Source organism: Crinia signifera, chromosome 8 (genome assembly GCF_055691185.1).
Source record: "Crinia signifera chromosome 8, ASM5569118v1, whole genome shotgun sequence".
Classification (NCBI taxonomy): Eukaryota; Metazoa; Chordata; class Amphibia; order Anura; family Myobatrachidae; genus Crinia; species Crinia signifera.
This window is the reverse complement of record NC_139224.1, coordinates 1,901,800-1,918,122: the sequence shown is the minus strand read 5'-3', so window position 1 is coordinate 1,918,122 and position 16,323 is coordinate 1,901,800. Positions and strand designations below refer to the sequence as shown.

The 16,323-nt window shown below is 48.1% G+C and overlaps 1 protein-coding gene across 1 annotated transcript in view; it reads right to left on the bottom strand.

The window, feature by feature from the left end:
* LOC146025617 (sodium- and chloride-dependent creatine transporter 1-like) overlaps positions 1 to 9,013 on the bottom strand; it is a 114,128-nt gene extending 105,115 nt beyond the window's left edge. Inside the window, exon 1 of the mRNA XM_083155562.1 lies at positions 8,559 to 9,013. Within this exon, the coding sequence (XP_083011688.1) occupies positions 8,559 to 8,598 (40 nt within the window). The 5' untranslated portion in view covers positions 8,599 to 9,013. The remainder of the gene's footprint in view (positions 1 to 8,558) is intronic.
* Positions 9,014 to 16,323: the final 7,310 nt, after the last annotated feature.

The window sequence follows — 16,323 nt, the reverse complement described above, 5'->3', positions numbered from 1 at the left end:
CTTTTCAAACTAGATTTACTAAAGTTTGGAGAGAGATAAAGCAACACAACAGCTAAGAGAAGATTGGTTAATACTTTGTGCCTGATTCAGGCCTGCTTGCTAGGCTGTGTACATTCGCTGCCCCGCTGAATGCAGCAACCCCCCGCCAAGTGAATCCCTGCACTAGCATCCGAGCGGATGCTTACACACCGGCTCACATGCGGACGCTTACACACCCGCTCACACGCGGACGCTTACACACCCGCTCACACGCGGACGCTTACACACCCGCTCACACGCGGACGCTTACACACCCCCTCACACGCGGACGCTAACACACCCCCTCACACGCGGACGCTTACACACCCGCTCACACGCGGACGCTTACACCCCCGCTCACATGCGGACGCTTACACCCCCGCTCTCATGCGGACGCTTACACACCCCCTCACATGCGGACGCTTACACACCCGCTCACATGCGGACGCTTACACCCCCGCTCACATGCGGATGCTTACACACCCGCTCACATGCGGACGCTTACACACCCGCTCACATGCGGACGCTTACACACCCGCTCACATGCGGACGCTTACACACCCGCTCACATGCGGACTCTTACACACCCGCTCACATGCGGACACTTACACACCCGCTCACATGCGGACGCTTACACACCCGCTCACATGCGGACGCTTACACACCCGCTCACATGCGGACGCTTACACACCCGCTCACATGCGGACGCTTACACACCCGCTCACATGCGGACGCTTACACACCCGCTCACATGCGGACGCTTACACACCCGCTCACATGCGGACGCTTACACACCCCCTCACATGCGGACGCTTACACACCCGCTCACATGCGGACGCTTACACACCCCCTCACATGCGGACGCTAACACACCCCCGCTCACATGCGGACGCTTACACAACCGCTCACATGCGGACGCTTACACACCTGCTCACACGTGGACGCACGGAGGAGAAATCATTCCACGGTTTCTCACTATCAGATTGGTTAATACTTTGTGCCTGATTCAGGCCTGCTTGCTAGGCTGTGTACATTCGCTGCCCCGTCGAATGCAGCAACCCCCCGCCAAGTGAATCCCTGCACTAGCATCCGAGCGGACGCTTACACACCCGCTCACACGTGGACGCTTACACACCCGCTCACACGTGGACGCTTACACACCCGCTCACACGCGGACGCTTACACACCCGCTCACATGTGGACGCTTACACACCTGCTCACACGTGGACGCACGGAGGAGAAATCATTCCACGGTTTCTCACTCTCACTATCAAATGATTTTACCAGTCTTTGGTATAAAAAGTAAGTGGGGGCGGGATGCATGGGCACGCTTATAAGGGTGTCGATTATCTAGGGTATGGGTAAAAACCAAACCTGGACAAGACCGGAAACGCTGGACCGGACATCAGACTCTGCAGCAGTCCAGAGCTTGTAGTGTCCAGTCTGGGGGGCATCCTGTCCAGGGGGATGTCGAATCTGGGGGTGTCCTGTCCAGGGGGGTGTCCATTCTGGGGGGTGTCCTGTCCGAGGGTGGGGGCCTGTCCGGGGGGTTGTCCATTCTGGGGGGTGTCCTGTTAGGGGGAGGGGATCTGCCTGTGACACCAGTCACCAGGGAGGAGGAGGGGGAGTATAAAGCCCGCCTGTATGGGCCAGGGGTGTAGCCAAAACCAGAAACAGTCTGGACCATACGGGGCTGTTATCTCCCCTTCCCCATGTCCCTGGTGAAAGCTATCACAGGCATCCCCCAGTTATTTACTTAGTCCCCTGGGTCTAGTATAACAGCAGTCACCCCCAATCTCAATGCTTTTGTATGGTCACGGAATCCCCCAGTGCAAATATGTTCCCCACGTTTGCTTGTTTCCCCCCCAGGAACTCCGGTTTCCTCCGACAATAAAGATGTGGTACGCAAGGGTGTTACTACATAGGTGCAGGGGGTGCAGCTGCTATGGGGCCAGAGCTGAGAGGGGCCACCTTCCCTGTCACAGTTACATGTGTTATATACAGGGTGTAGCTACCATAGATGCAGGGGGTGCAGCTGCTATGGGGCCCAGAGCTGAGAGGGGCCACCTTCCCTGTCACAGTTACATGTGTTATATACAGGGTGTAGCTACCATAGATGCAGGGGGTGCAGCTGCTATGGGGCCCAGAGCTGAGAGGGGCCACCTTCCCTGTCACAGTTACATGTGTTATATACAGGGTGTAGCTACCATAGATGCAGGGGGTGCGGCTGCTATGGGGCCAAGAGCTGAGAGGGGCCACCTTCCCTGCCACAGTTACATGTGTTATATACAGGGTGTAGCTACCATAGGTGCAGGGAGTGCAGCTGCTATGGGGCCCAGAGCTGAGAGGGGCCACCTTCCCTGTCACAGTTACATGTGTTATATACAGGGTGTAACTACCATAGGTGCAGGGAGTGCAGCTGCTATGGGGCCCAGAGCTGAGAGGGGCCACCTTCCCTGTCACTGTTACATGTGTTATATACAGGGGTGTAGCTACCATAGGTGCAGGGGGTGCAGCTGCTATGGGGCCCAGAGCTGAGAGGGGCCACCTTCCCTGTCACAGTTACATGTGTTATATACAGGGTGTAGCTACCATAGGTGCAGGGGGTGCAGCTGCTATGGGGCCCAGAGCTGAGAGGGGCCACCTTCCCTGTCACAGTTACATGTGTTATATACAGGGTGTAGCTACCATAGGTGCAGCGGGTGCAGCTGCTATGGGGCCCAGAGCTGAGAGGAGCCACCTTCCCTGTCACAGTTACATGTGTTATATACAGGGTGTAACTACCATAGGTGCAGGGGGTGCAGCTGCTATGGGGCCCAGAGCTGAGAGGGGCCACCTTCTCTGTCACAGTTACATGTGTTATATACAGGGTGTAGCTACCATAGGTGCAGGGGGTGCAGCTGCTATGGGGCCCAGAGCTGAGAGGGGCCACCTTCCCTGTCACAGTTACATGTGTTATATACAGGGTGTAGCTACCACAGGTGCAGGGGTTGCAGCTGCTATGGGGCCCAGAGCTGAGAGAGCCCACCTTCCCTGTCACAGTTACATGTGTTATATACAGGGTGTAACTACCATAGGTGCAGGGGGTGCAGCTGCTATGGGGCCCAGAGCTGAGAGGGGCCACCTTCCCTCTCACAGTTACATGTGTTATATACAGGGATGTAACTACCATAGGTGCAGGGGGTGCAGCTGCTATGGGGCCCAGAGCTGAGAGGGGCCACCTTCCCTGTCACAGTTACATGTGTTATATACAGGGTGTAACTACCATAGGTGCAGGGGGTGCAGCTGCTATGGGGCCCAGAGCTGAGAGGGGCCACCTTCCCTCTCACAGTTACATGTGTTATATACAGGGATGTAACTACCAGAGGTGCAGGGGGTGCAGCTGCTATGGGGCCCAGAGCTGAGAGGGGCCACTTTCCCTGTCACAGTTACATGTGTTATATACAGGGGTGTAGCTAACGTAGGTGCAGGGGGTGCAGCTGCTATGGGGCCCAGAGCTGAGAGGGGCCACCTTCCCTGTCACAGTTACATGTGTAATATACAGTGTGTAACTACCATAGGTGCAGGGAGTGCAGCTGCTATGGGGCCAAGAGCTGAGAGGGGTCACCTTCCCTGTCACAGTTACATGTGTTATATACAGGGTGTAGCTACCATAGGTGCAGGGGGTGCAGCTGCTATGGGGCCAGAGCTGAGAGGGGCCACCTTCCCGGTCACAGTTACATGTGTTATATACAGGGTGTAACTACCATAAGTGTAGGGGGTGCAGCTGCTATGGGGCCCAGAGCTAAGAGGTGCCCACTTTGCCTGTCAAAGTATCATGTGCAGTATACATTTTTCAGCATTAGGTGATAAATAGGGGCCCTTAAAAACCTTTGCTATGGGGCCCACATGTATCTAGTTACGCGTATCTGTGCGCTATATAATAACTGGTAATAATAGTCTCTGTACAGTGCTGCGGAATATGTGTGCGCTATATAATAACTGGTAATAATATTCTCTGTACAGCGCTGCGGAATATGTGTGCGCTATATGATAACTGGTAATAATATTCTCTGTACAGCGCTGCGGACTATGTGTGCGCTATATAATAACTGGTAATAATAGTCTCTGTACAGCACTGCGGGATATGTGAGCGCTATATAATAACTGGTAATAATCTCTGTACAGCGCTGCGGAATATGTGTGCGCTATATAATAACTGGTAATAATATTCTCTGTACAGGGCTGCGGAATATATGTGCGCTATATAATAACTGGTAATAATATTCTCTGTACAGCGCTGCGGAATATGTGTGCGCTATATAATAACTGGTAATAATATTCTCTGTACAGCGCTGCGGAATATGTGTGCGCTATATAATAACTGGTAATAATATTCTCTGTACAGCGCTGTGGAATATGTGTGCGCTATATAATAACTGGTAATAATATTCTCTGTACAGCGCTTCGGAATATGTGTGCGCTATATAATAACTGGTAATAATAGTCTCTGTACAGCGCTGCAGCATATGTGTGCACTATATAATAACTGGTAATAATATTCTCTGTACAGCGCTGCGGAATATGTGTGCACTATATAATAACTGGTAATAATATTCTCTGTACAGCGCTGCGGAATATGTGTGCGCTATATTATAACTAGTAATAATATTGTCTGTACAGCGCTGCGGAATATGTGTGCGTTATATAATAACTGGTAATAATATTCTCTGTACAGGGCTGCGGAATATGTGTGCACTATATAATAACTGGTAATAATAGTCTCTGTACTGCGCTGCGGAATATGTGTGCGCTATATAATAACTGGTAATAATAGTCTCTGTACTGCGCTGCGGAATATGTGTACGCTATATAATAACTGGTAATAATAGTCTCTGTACAGCGCTGTGGAATATGTGTGCGCTATATAATAACTGGTAATAATAGTCTCTGTACAGTGCTGCGGAATATGTGTGCGCTATATAATAACTAGTAATAATATTGTCTGTACAGCGCTGCGGAATATGTGTGCGCTATATAATAACTGGTAATAATATTCTCTGTACAGGGCTGCGGAATATGTGTGCACTATATAATAACTGGTAATAATAGTCTCTGTACAGCGCTGTGGAATATGTGTGCGCTATATAATAACTGGTAATAATAGTCTCTGTACAGTGCTGCGGAATATGTGTGCGCTATATAATAACTAGTAATAATATTGTCTGTACAGCGCTGCGGAATATGTGTGCGCTATATAATAACTGGTAATAATATTCTCTGTACAGGGCTGCGGAATATGTGTGCACTATATAATAACTGGTAATAATAGTCTCTGTACTGCGCTGCGGAATATGTGTACGCTATATAATAACTGGTAATAATAGTCTCTGTACAGTGCTGCGGAATATGTGTGCGCTATATAATAACTAGTAATAATATTCTCTGTACAGCGCTGCGGAATATGTGTGCGCTATATAATAACTGGTAATAATAGTCTCTGTACAGCGCTGTGGAATATGTGTGCGCTATATAATAACTGGTAATAATAGTCTCTGTACAGTGCTGCGGAATATGTGTGCGCTATATAATAACTAGTAATAATATTCGGTACTCTTTACCTAGAACGGCGCCCACGATTGAAATCGCGGGATCGCGGGTAAAATCGCGGCAATCGCGGTAATCGCGGGTAAATCGCGGGTACATCAAAATCGGGTACCCGCGATTACCGCGATTTTCCCATAGGGAACAATGTTAAAAAGGCAGATTGACCGCGATTTTAGCGTTAAATGCCTCAATGCCCGCGATTTTGACATAGGAAACAATGTTAAATGGCCCACAGAGCCCTAATAGTCCCCCTGAATTATTAAATGGCCCCCAAAAATTTTAACGCCACCCCACGATCAACGTGAACCCGAAGCGTGGCGAGCGCAGCGAGCCCGCGAGGGGCGGCGGTACGCGTCCTACGACCTTTTCATGCCCTACTATCCACGTCGGCGTGGAGTTGAGAATAGAATAGTGTGGCGAGCGCAGCGAGCCACCGAGCCCGAAGCGTGGCGAGCGCAGCGAGCCCCGCGAGGGGACGCGGATACCTTCACAGTTATACGCGTCCCCTCGCGGGCTTCACAGGTGTCCGCGTGGCCACGGACACCTGTGAAGCCCGCGAGGGGACGCGTTTACCTGTGAAGGTATCCGCGTGCGCTCGCCACGCTTCGGGCTCGGTGGCTCGCTGCGCTCGCCACACTATTCTATTCTCAACTCCACGCCGACGTGGATAGTAGGGCATGAAAAGGTCGGAGGACGCGTACCGCCGCCCCTCGCGGGCTCGCTGCGCTCGCCACGCTTCGGGTTCACGTTGATAGTGGGGGTGGCGTTAAAAATTTTGGGGCCCATTTAACACTTCAGGGGGACTATTTGGGCTCTGTGGCCCATTTAACATTGTTTCCTATGTCAAAATCGCGGGCATTGAGGCATTTAACGGTAAAATCGCGGTCAATCTGCCTTTTAACATTGTTCCCTATGGGAAATCGCGGGCATCGCGTCGCGGGCATCGCGGGTACATTTATGGCCGGCCGCGACGCGACCGACGCGATTTTTCAGTTTTAACATGGTTTTCAATGGGAAAATCGCGGGCATCGCGTCGGTCGCGTCGCGGGTAGCCATAAATGTACCCGCGATGCCCGCGACGGGCGCCGTTCTAGGTAAAGAGTACCATATATTCTCTGTACAGCGCTGCAGAATATGTGTGCGCTATATAATAACTGGTAATAATATTCTCTGTACAGTGCTGCGGAATATGTGTGCGCTATATAATAACTGGTAATAATAGTCTCTGTACAGCGCTGTGGAATATGTGTGCGCTATATAATAACTGGTAATAATAGTCTCTGTACAGTGCTGCGGAATATGTGTGCGCTATATAATAACTAGTAATAATATTGTCTGTACAGCGCTGCGGAATATGTGTGCGCTATATAATAACTGGTAATAATATTCTCTGTACAGGGCTGCGGAATATGTGTGCACTATATAATAACTGGTAATAATAGTCTCTGTACTGCGCTGCGGAATATGTGTACGCTATATAATAACTGGTAATAATAGTCTCTGTACAGTGCTGCGGAATATGTGTGCGCTATATAATAACTAGTAATAATATTCTCTGTACAGCGCTGCGGAATATGTGTGCGCTATATAATAACTGGTAATAATATTCTCTGTACAGCGCTGTGGAATATGTGTGCGCTATATAATAACTGGTAATAATAGTCTCTGTACAGTGCTGCGGAATATGTGTGCGCTATATAAATAACTGGTAATAATAGTCTCTGTACAGCGCTGCGGAATATGTGTGCGCCATATAATACCTGGTAATAATATTCTCTGTACAGTGCTGCGGAATATGTGTGCGCTATATAATACCTGGTAATAATACATGTAGATAAATATGACATCTGTGCCCGTCTCGCTATGATGTGTATGTGCCCTACAGATGCCGGCAGTACACTACATACAGTAAGCTTCATGTCATTATTCGGAACACTGAGTGTCACTGACAGCCATTGAGAGCTGGGCGCACAATGCAGCGGGGGAGGGGAGCCCTGTTGTGCTCCAATGGTCCTCATGAATACTGACAAGGCGGCAGGAAGGTGCTGGAGGCGAGGTGCCCGCCCCTGCCAGCCCTGGTACTATAATCCCCCCGTATGAGGGATGACGGACTGATAAACATGCCTACGTAGGAATGCTAGTGGCGCACAGGGTCGTGAATGAAGCTCCCTGCACACGGTACGTGTCTGGTGAGACGTAAGCAGAGACATCACACATCTGCAGAGCACGGCCATGCCACCCCAATGCCAAGCATGGAGGGGAGGGGGGATCGCTGCTGGGCAATGGTACCATCATACACAATAAACCTGGGATAGATAGAGAGAGACAGAGAGATAGACTTTGGATGTATGGATAGATAGATAGATGGTTGGTTGGATAGATAGATAGATAGATAGATAGATAGATAGATAGATAGATAGACACTGGATACAGAGACACCGGATAGATAGACGTTGGATGAATAGACAGACCGGATGGATAGATATACATCCAATAGATAGATTTCGGATGAATATATTTAGATATATAGACTTCGTATGGATAGACTTCCACTAGATAATTAATAGTCTTCGGATAGATAGATAGATAGACTTCCAATATATAGACCAATAGACTTTTGATAGATAATTAGATAGATGCAAAAATGATACAGTGTATAAAATAATACTATATACAATAATATATAATAATCACGCTCTATGTAGCCTAGATAATGTATAATCTGACCAGACATCATAGTCTTCCTAATTATCACACACATGATTCTACATTTATACACTGGCCACCGGCACTGTATATTCCAATACGTCACATAGAACTGGATACGGTCACAGGTATGACACACACACACATTTATACACTGGCCACCGGCACTGTATATTCCAATACGTCACATAGAACTGGATACGGTCACATGTATGACACACACACACATTTACACATGTGATACATACCTGCGCTCTTGTCTTTTGGTGGTGTCGCTATACTTCGCATGATGTGCAGAGGTGTGTATATATGTATATATACGTTATATATATATAATATATAGATTTCTCTCTCTGTGTTTTATTCGCTGAAGATATAAAATATTATCGTCGTTTTTCAGTCTCTTCAAAAAATAAAAATATTATTCAATAATTTAGAAATGGAAATAAAAAGGCAGAGAGAACCGTGGGGGGCTAGGGAGGGGGTTCAGAAACAATCCACAAAACACTTGAAGGTAAGTCTGAAGAACCGCATTGATGAAGATTCGAAATGTGGGAATGAAGTGTCAGCGAGCGGCCAGCTGCAGAGGAGAGCTGGTTCAGAGATGGGAGAGCAGGCTTTGTGTGCGCGCCTTCTCCATCACACTCTGGGTCTCACAAGCAACTGACTCCTCCGTCTCCAAATAAAGAATGGAAATAGGGAAGGGAGGAAAAAAAATCCCAGCAGCCCTCCCTCCCAGTCTCTGCTGATTGGTCAGAGGGTTCTGCTGGTCTGACAGCATCCACTGAGCCAACATCCACCTGCCTGGCATTCCTCTGTAAGCTAGCCCAGGCTGCAGGCTCCGGGCATGATTCTGGTTCACTTGCAAAAGCAAATTCTCTCTCTCTCTAATGGACAAAACCATGTGCACTGCAGGGGGGCAGATGTAACATGTGCAGAGAGAGTTACTTTGTTATTTTGTTTCTGTGCAGGGTAAATACTGACTGATTTATTCTAACACTGCAATATAGATATCAGTTTGAAGTACAAACCCCACCCAATCTAACGCTCTCTGCACAAGTAACATCATCTGCCCCACCTGCAGTGCAGCATGGTTTTGTCCATTAGAGAGGGAACACCCTTCCGATGCTGGAAGACGGGCACGCTCTCCACTGGTGCCAGGGGGCAGTGATGTCATCTGTCTTGGTCTATTCAGTGCAGATTAAAACATCTGGACAAGCGAGTTGGCAAATTGTCAGCGCAGCCTTCTTATACTCTGCGCCCACTGGCACACGTTCTATGTGCCGCAGCCTCCAGCGCAGCCTTCTTATACTCTGCGCCTACTGGCACACGTTCTATGTGCCGCAGCCTCCAGCGCAGCCTTCTTATACTCTGCGCCCACTGGCACACGTTCTATGTGCCGCAGCCTCCAGCGCAGCCTTCTTATACTCTGCTTACAGTAGTGGAAGATACCCTCTTGTGAGGATCAGGTCCTTTATAAGTGAACGTGACTTGGAGGCCGTAGTTTAGTGTCGGTCAAAAAGCACAGCGGCAGTAATGTACCCGTCGGGTCCTAGGCTGCAGTGTTCAGTAAGTGACTCCTCAAGAAAACTAGTTTTGCCACGCTCAGGTGGCTTTTTCAATTCAGGAATGTTCTGCACATTATTATACAGCTCTTCCTATTATAACTCTGGAGAGGTCTGAACCCGTGATGGGACTATAAATATTGGCCCTACACCATCCAATCAGGACTTGGTAAATATTTGCTGCAGTTCAGTTTTTATATCCATTTTTCATTTTTATTATTTTTTAAATTTTTAGAATATCTCTACACGGAATATACATTTTTATTCTGTTTGCATGCATGCATACTATTCGTCATATGTAATCTGTGTGTTGTGTATTGTATCTATGTGTATATCGATTAAATCTTTTTAGTGTACAGAAGGCGCCCACTGGCTCTCTTTTCTTTGTAAGCACTCTTGTTAGGGCGGCATCCCTATACCAGAGGGCAGCATTCTGTACCACACAGCACACGTGCCCCTAGCGCTCAAGAAAACCCCAATTGCTTCTTATACTCTGCGCCCACTGGCACACGTTCTATGTGCCGCAGCCTCCAGCGCAGCCTTCTTATACTCTGCGCCCACTGGCACACGTTCTATGTGCCGCAGCCTCCAGCGCAGCCTTCTTATACTCTGCGCCCACTGGCACACGTTCTATGTGCCGCAGCCTCCAGCGCAGCCTTCTTATACTCTGCGCCCACTGGCACACGTTCTATGTGCCGCAGCCTCCAGCGCAGCTTTCTTATTCTCTGCGCCCACTGGCACACGTTCTGTGTGCCGCAGCCTCCAGCGCAGCCTTCTTATACTCTGCGCCCACTGGCACACGTTCTGTGTGCCGCAGCCTCCAGCGCAGCCTTCTTATACTCTGCGCCCACTGGCACACGTTCTGTGTGCCGCAGCCTCCAGCGCAGCCTTCTTATACTCTTCGCCCACTGGCACACGTTCTGTGTGCCGCAGCCTCCAGCGCAGCCTTCTTATTCTCTGCGCCCACTGGCACACGTTCTGTGTGCCGCAGCCTCCAGCGCAGCCTTCTTATACTCTGCGCCCACTGGCACACGTTCTATGTGCCGCAGCCTCCAGCGCAGCCTTCTTATACTCTGCGCCCACTGGCACACGTTCTATGTGCCGCAGCCTCCAGCGCAGCCTTCTTATACTCTGCGCCCACTGGCACACGTTCTATGTGCCGCAGCCTCCTTATACTCTGCGCCCACTGGCACACGTTCTATGTGCCGCAGCCTCCAGCGCAGCCTTCTTATTCTCTGCGCCCACTGGCACACGTTCTATGTGCCGCAGCCTCCAGCGCAGCCTTCTTATACTCTGCGCCCACTGGCACACGTTCTATGTGCCGCAGCCTTCTTATACTCTGCGCCCACTGGCACACGTTCTATGTGCCGCAGCCTCCAGCGCAGCCTTCTTATACTCTGCGCCCACTGGCACACGTTCTATGTGCCGCAGCCTCCAGCGCAGCCTTCTTATACTCTGCGCCCACTGGCACACGTTCTATGTGCCGCAGCCTTCTTATTCTCTGCGCCCACTGGCACACGTTCTATGTGCCGCAGCCTCCAGCGCAGCCTTCTTATACTCTGCGCCCACTGGCACACGTTCTATGTGCCGCAGCCTCCAGCGCAGCCTTCTTATACTCTGCACCCACTGGCACACGTTCTATGTGCCGCAGCCTCCAGCGCAGCCTTCTTATACTCTGCGCCCACTGGCACACATTCTATGTGCCGCAGCCTCCAGCGCAGCCTTCTTATACTCTGCGCCCACTGGCACACGTTCTATGTGCCGCAGCCTCCAGCGCAGCCTTCTTATACTCTGCGCCCACTGGCACACATTCTATGTGCCGCAGCCTCCAGCGCAGCCTTTCCTCATCCCCCCACTTCCCATCGGTACCGTAAATAGATTCAAGGACACTTCTCCCTGTTCAGCTCTTCACAGCAGCGTCAGGAAGGACTCATATTAATGCTTCCAACAGATACATTTCATATATTTTATTTGCTTGGAATATAAATATATGCTGTATACATATTATATACTAGAAAGCCCACTCGAAGCAAACGCTTCGAAAGCTAGTCTTCTACTTTCTGTGTTTGTGCATGTGTGAGAAAGAGATGTAGTTTCGGAGACTCACAGACACTAGACATTATATATATATATATATATATATATATATACACATATACACACACATATATACACACACACACAATTCTTTCTAGAACCCCGGCATGTGAACCGGCGACATTTAAAGACATATTGGGGCAGATGTATTACGCCTGGAGAACCGGACGGACGGGCGGGATCCCGACTGTTAAAACACAGACGGCCGGGTTCCCGATGGCCATTTTCCCTCATGGGGGTCCACGACCCCCATAGAGGGAAAATAGAATAGGTGGCGAGCCGCGTGGCGAGCCCGCAAGGGGCTTTGTTGCGCTGGCCACGCTGTCTGAGACCAGGCAGTCGGGATCCCGACATCGAGATCCCGACTGTCGGTGAATCATACCACACCCGACGGAATGCTAATCCCCTACTTTTTGTTACAGGTGTATATAGTCGGGCAGCAGCAGCTCTATCAGGGAAGAACAGGAGGTTTTTTCCTTTCATATTCCCCCAAATCCTGAATAAAATGTGTTTTCCCACAATACCTCAGAAGCCCACTGATTGACAGTGGAAGCCGGCAAGTCTTATTAAGGGTATTTGACTAAAGAAACAGGCAAGGGGACTTCCCTGTAATACATCAAATATCCCATTATTGGTATATATAGGTATATAAAGTAGGATAGAAAACACACATCAAGGACCAACAGGGATATTTCAACCAATACTTTATCTCTCTCCCGTACTATCTCTCTCCCACTCACTCTTTTCTTCTCCTTTTTCTCTCTATGGCCTCATTTTTCCCTTTTTTCTTTTCTGTCTTGAGGGTAGGAGGAAGAGCAGCCCTTCCTCTATGATTTCAGAATTATTAAGTTTTATATACCTGTACCTGCACCAAGATTCTTTAAAAATGGTTTTCATATAAGTGATATGATTATCCTCTGCTGCGGAACAAAACAATGGCATATTTTAAGAGCCATAGACATTTACAATACTTGTTTCCTAGCATGGGGCCCACTAAGCAAATAGCTTAGTGGGCTATTCTGCATAGGAAAATCGCATACGTGTATAGTGATGTACGATGCGTGCGATGCGATGTCCATATTAAGTGCACAGGAGTGCTTATACAATGAAATATCGCATAGGATCGCATGGCACCAAATGCGATATTTCATTGTATAAGCACCCATGCCATGTGATGGGTGCTTACTATGCCATTGCATCACCCCCAGTATCCAAACCACCCCGAAGCGTGGCGAGCCCTGCGAGGGGCGGCGGAACGCATCCTCTGACCTTTTCCTACCCCTACTATCCACGTCGACGTGGAGTTGATTTTATATAGTGTGGCGAGCGTAGCGAGCCACCGAGCCCGAAGTGTGGCAAGCGCAGCGTGTTATGCACGTCCCCGCTGCGCTCGCCACGCTTCGGGGTGGCGTGGATAGTGGGGGTGTTTTAGGAACACATTCACACCAGCCATATCATACATGTGAAAAGATGGCGTGCTAGGAAACAAGTAACACGTTAATTTATAACTGTCTCACTTGAACTAAACGTGGTCAACTGTAGATACCGCTTCATATAGGGTTAAAGTATACTTTTTGCTTAATTATTGCTCTAATAAACACATCTAATACCCCGTTCTCACTGCCGCAAAAACCCGGGTATTTCCCAGGGCAAGCTGAAAATTCCCGTGTCCTGTCACAGTGTGAAAGGGTCTTTGTGAAATTCCCGGATGTTATGCCCCGGGAATTAGACACAGGTTTTTTGCAGGGTTTTTCCTGGGTAATACACGGGTGTATGGCAGTGTGAACAGCACAGACCTGTGTTTTTCACACATGATGCCAAAAAACAAGCTCATTGGGGGATGTAACCATGTGATATGTGACATCCATTATATGCTACGCAAGTACGTATACATTATACGCAATTATTATACATTATACGCAAGTACGTATACATTATATGCTATACAAGTACGTATATAGTGAAAATCCCTTTTAATGTACATATGATTAAAATATGTACATAAAAACATAACTGTCTTGTCCTTATTATTAATATTTTATTAAATGTTGTAATAGCCATGATAAAATCTATGCAGTGTGCTGGTGAAAAAAGCCCTATTTAAAATGACATAATCTATAGGCAGCCAATAAAAGCTGTTTTTAAACAGCCAATCACAGTAATTTGTACAAATTTCCCAACAGCCAATCAAAGCTGCTATTACATTCCACACACTTGTTGGAAGGCAGACCATGGAAAGCAGTGTGAAAGGTGCAGACACAGGAAATTCCCGGGTCTGAGGTGCAGTGTGAAGGGGGTCTTTTGAGCTGAGAAGCTCTGTGCCCCCCCAAAAATCCGGCAAGAAAAACCCGGGATTTTGCAGGGGCGGCAATGAGAACATGGTATTAATATATTTTCTTTGCCTCATTAAATTCAAAGAACAGGCCGCAGTTTTATCTCTCAGACACAGTGTTTCTTCATAATAAACTCTTAAACTCTGTGGTAGCCACTGTTTGATACATTTGTTACATTCCTCCAGGCTGAACCAGACACCTAAGAGAAAAAACGGTACTTATGTATTATCTGGGCTCCCATGTTAAATGCACCCCATTTTTTCATACCCCTACTATCCAACTACGCATGGAGTTGATTTTATATAGTGTGGCGAGCGCAGCGAGCCACCATGCCCGAAGCGTGGCTAACGCAGCGAGCCACGCGAGGGGACGCGGTCTCATAAGAAAAACGGGATAGTGATACCAGCAACTGAGTGGGTAATTGCATGATAGGCTTTGAATATTTGAGATTCTTCTGCAGCGCTGATTGGTCTCTAACGGCTGCGGTATAGATTGTAAGCTCCACTGGGGCAGGGACTGATGGGAATGTTTAAATATTCTCTGTAAAGCGCTGCAGAATATGTGTGCGCTATAGAAGAAATGGTTAATAAATAATATACTGCAGTTGCTACAATGCCTAGGTACTGTTGCAGCTTCCCTAAGTATTTGGGGGACTGCAGCGGAAATGTGCGTTTTGCTTACACCGTATATTCCATCTTTGCAATACAAAAAGCATATGAACATTGTTGCAATTCTTTTACCTAAAACTCAGAAATAACATGGTTGTTGGATATTTTATATGCTGTATATACCCTAACGGAACTTTTATGGTTTCATGTTTATGTATTTTTATTGAATATCGATACATATTTTCATCACTTTTTGATGGGTAATAACCCTTAATAAAAGCCAATATCTGGGATCTCTAGCCTCTTGGTCACTATTTACTGAAGTGCAAGTAGCAAAAAAAAAAAAGCAAAAAAACCCAGTACTGTGATGTCACCAAGCATGGAATATGTCGTTTTTTTTCTTTTGGATGGGACCATGATAACTATATTTATTTAATGACTCCAGCACCAGAAGGGGTAGCAGATTGTCCCATGCAGCCGCGGCAGTACACTCTACTCACCTGTCTGTGCCCACCTCCGGCTGTCATGTTTCCTTTTGGTTCCCAGCGGCAGGCAGGCAAGGGGGCGTCAGGGTCAGCAGTTGTGCGTGGCAGCATGGGACGCCGAGTCACGCTGTACAGGAATTGACAGTGCTAGGTGCCTCCAGCTTGGTTGTGGGATAATGAGTTTTTCCTTCCTCTCTGCCCTGTCAGCCACCCTTAGGCTGATCTGGGTCAGTGCAGAGTCTTTTGAGCCATGCATATCTTTGGGAAGAATTCTGGCTTTTCTAGTGCTTGTTACTACTCTCAGTCTAACCTGGTCCATTCACCCCAGTCCTGTCTCACGGGCTTCCTTTGGACGTTCTCAGTACCTCCCGATCCCAGCTCCAGTTATTTACAGTCTTCTCCTTGTCTTCATTATTGGATCCAATTATCTTACCACCATAAACATTCTTCATCAACCCAAACCCTCTTCACCCATCATCTTCTTCAAGCCTCTCTCATCCGCAGCTTCAATAAAGTTGTCACCCCAAATTCTTTATGCGAGGACTTGCCCTGTTTAAGTTATCCCAGTGACTTCTACATCAAAGAAGTATTTGAGTGTCACCCGTTTGTTTTTCATTTCTGAAAAAATCCTTTATTGAACCTGCTCATTTTAACCCTTCGGCTTCTGGTCAGTCTACAGTTCCTGAGCACCACACAACCCCATCAAATCCCTCCGTTGCGACACAGATATTGCTGGTTTTGTTCTTCTGATATCTTCGTTAGCCATGCCGCACGGCCCATCAGAAGAGATTGGTAAGGATGGCATGCAGCATGGCATGTTACATCGCCGTGTCGTAGTACTGCATCACACAGTGTGCGACAATGGTACAATGGCGGCCAGCAACATTGTTCTGATGTGTACCCACCTTACATGTCCTTTTCTAAA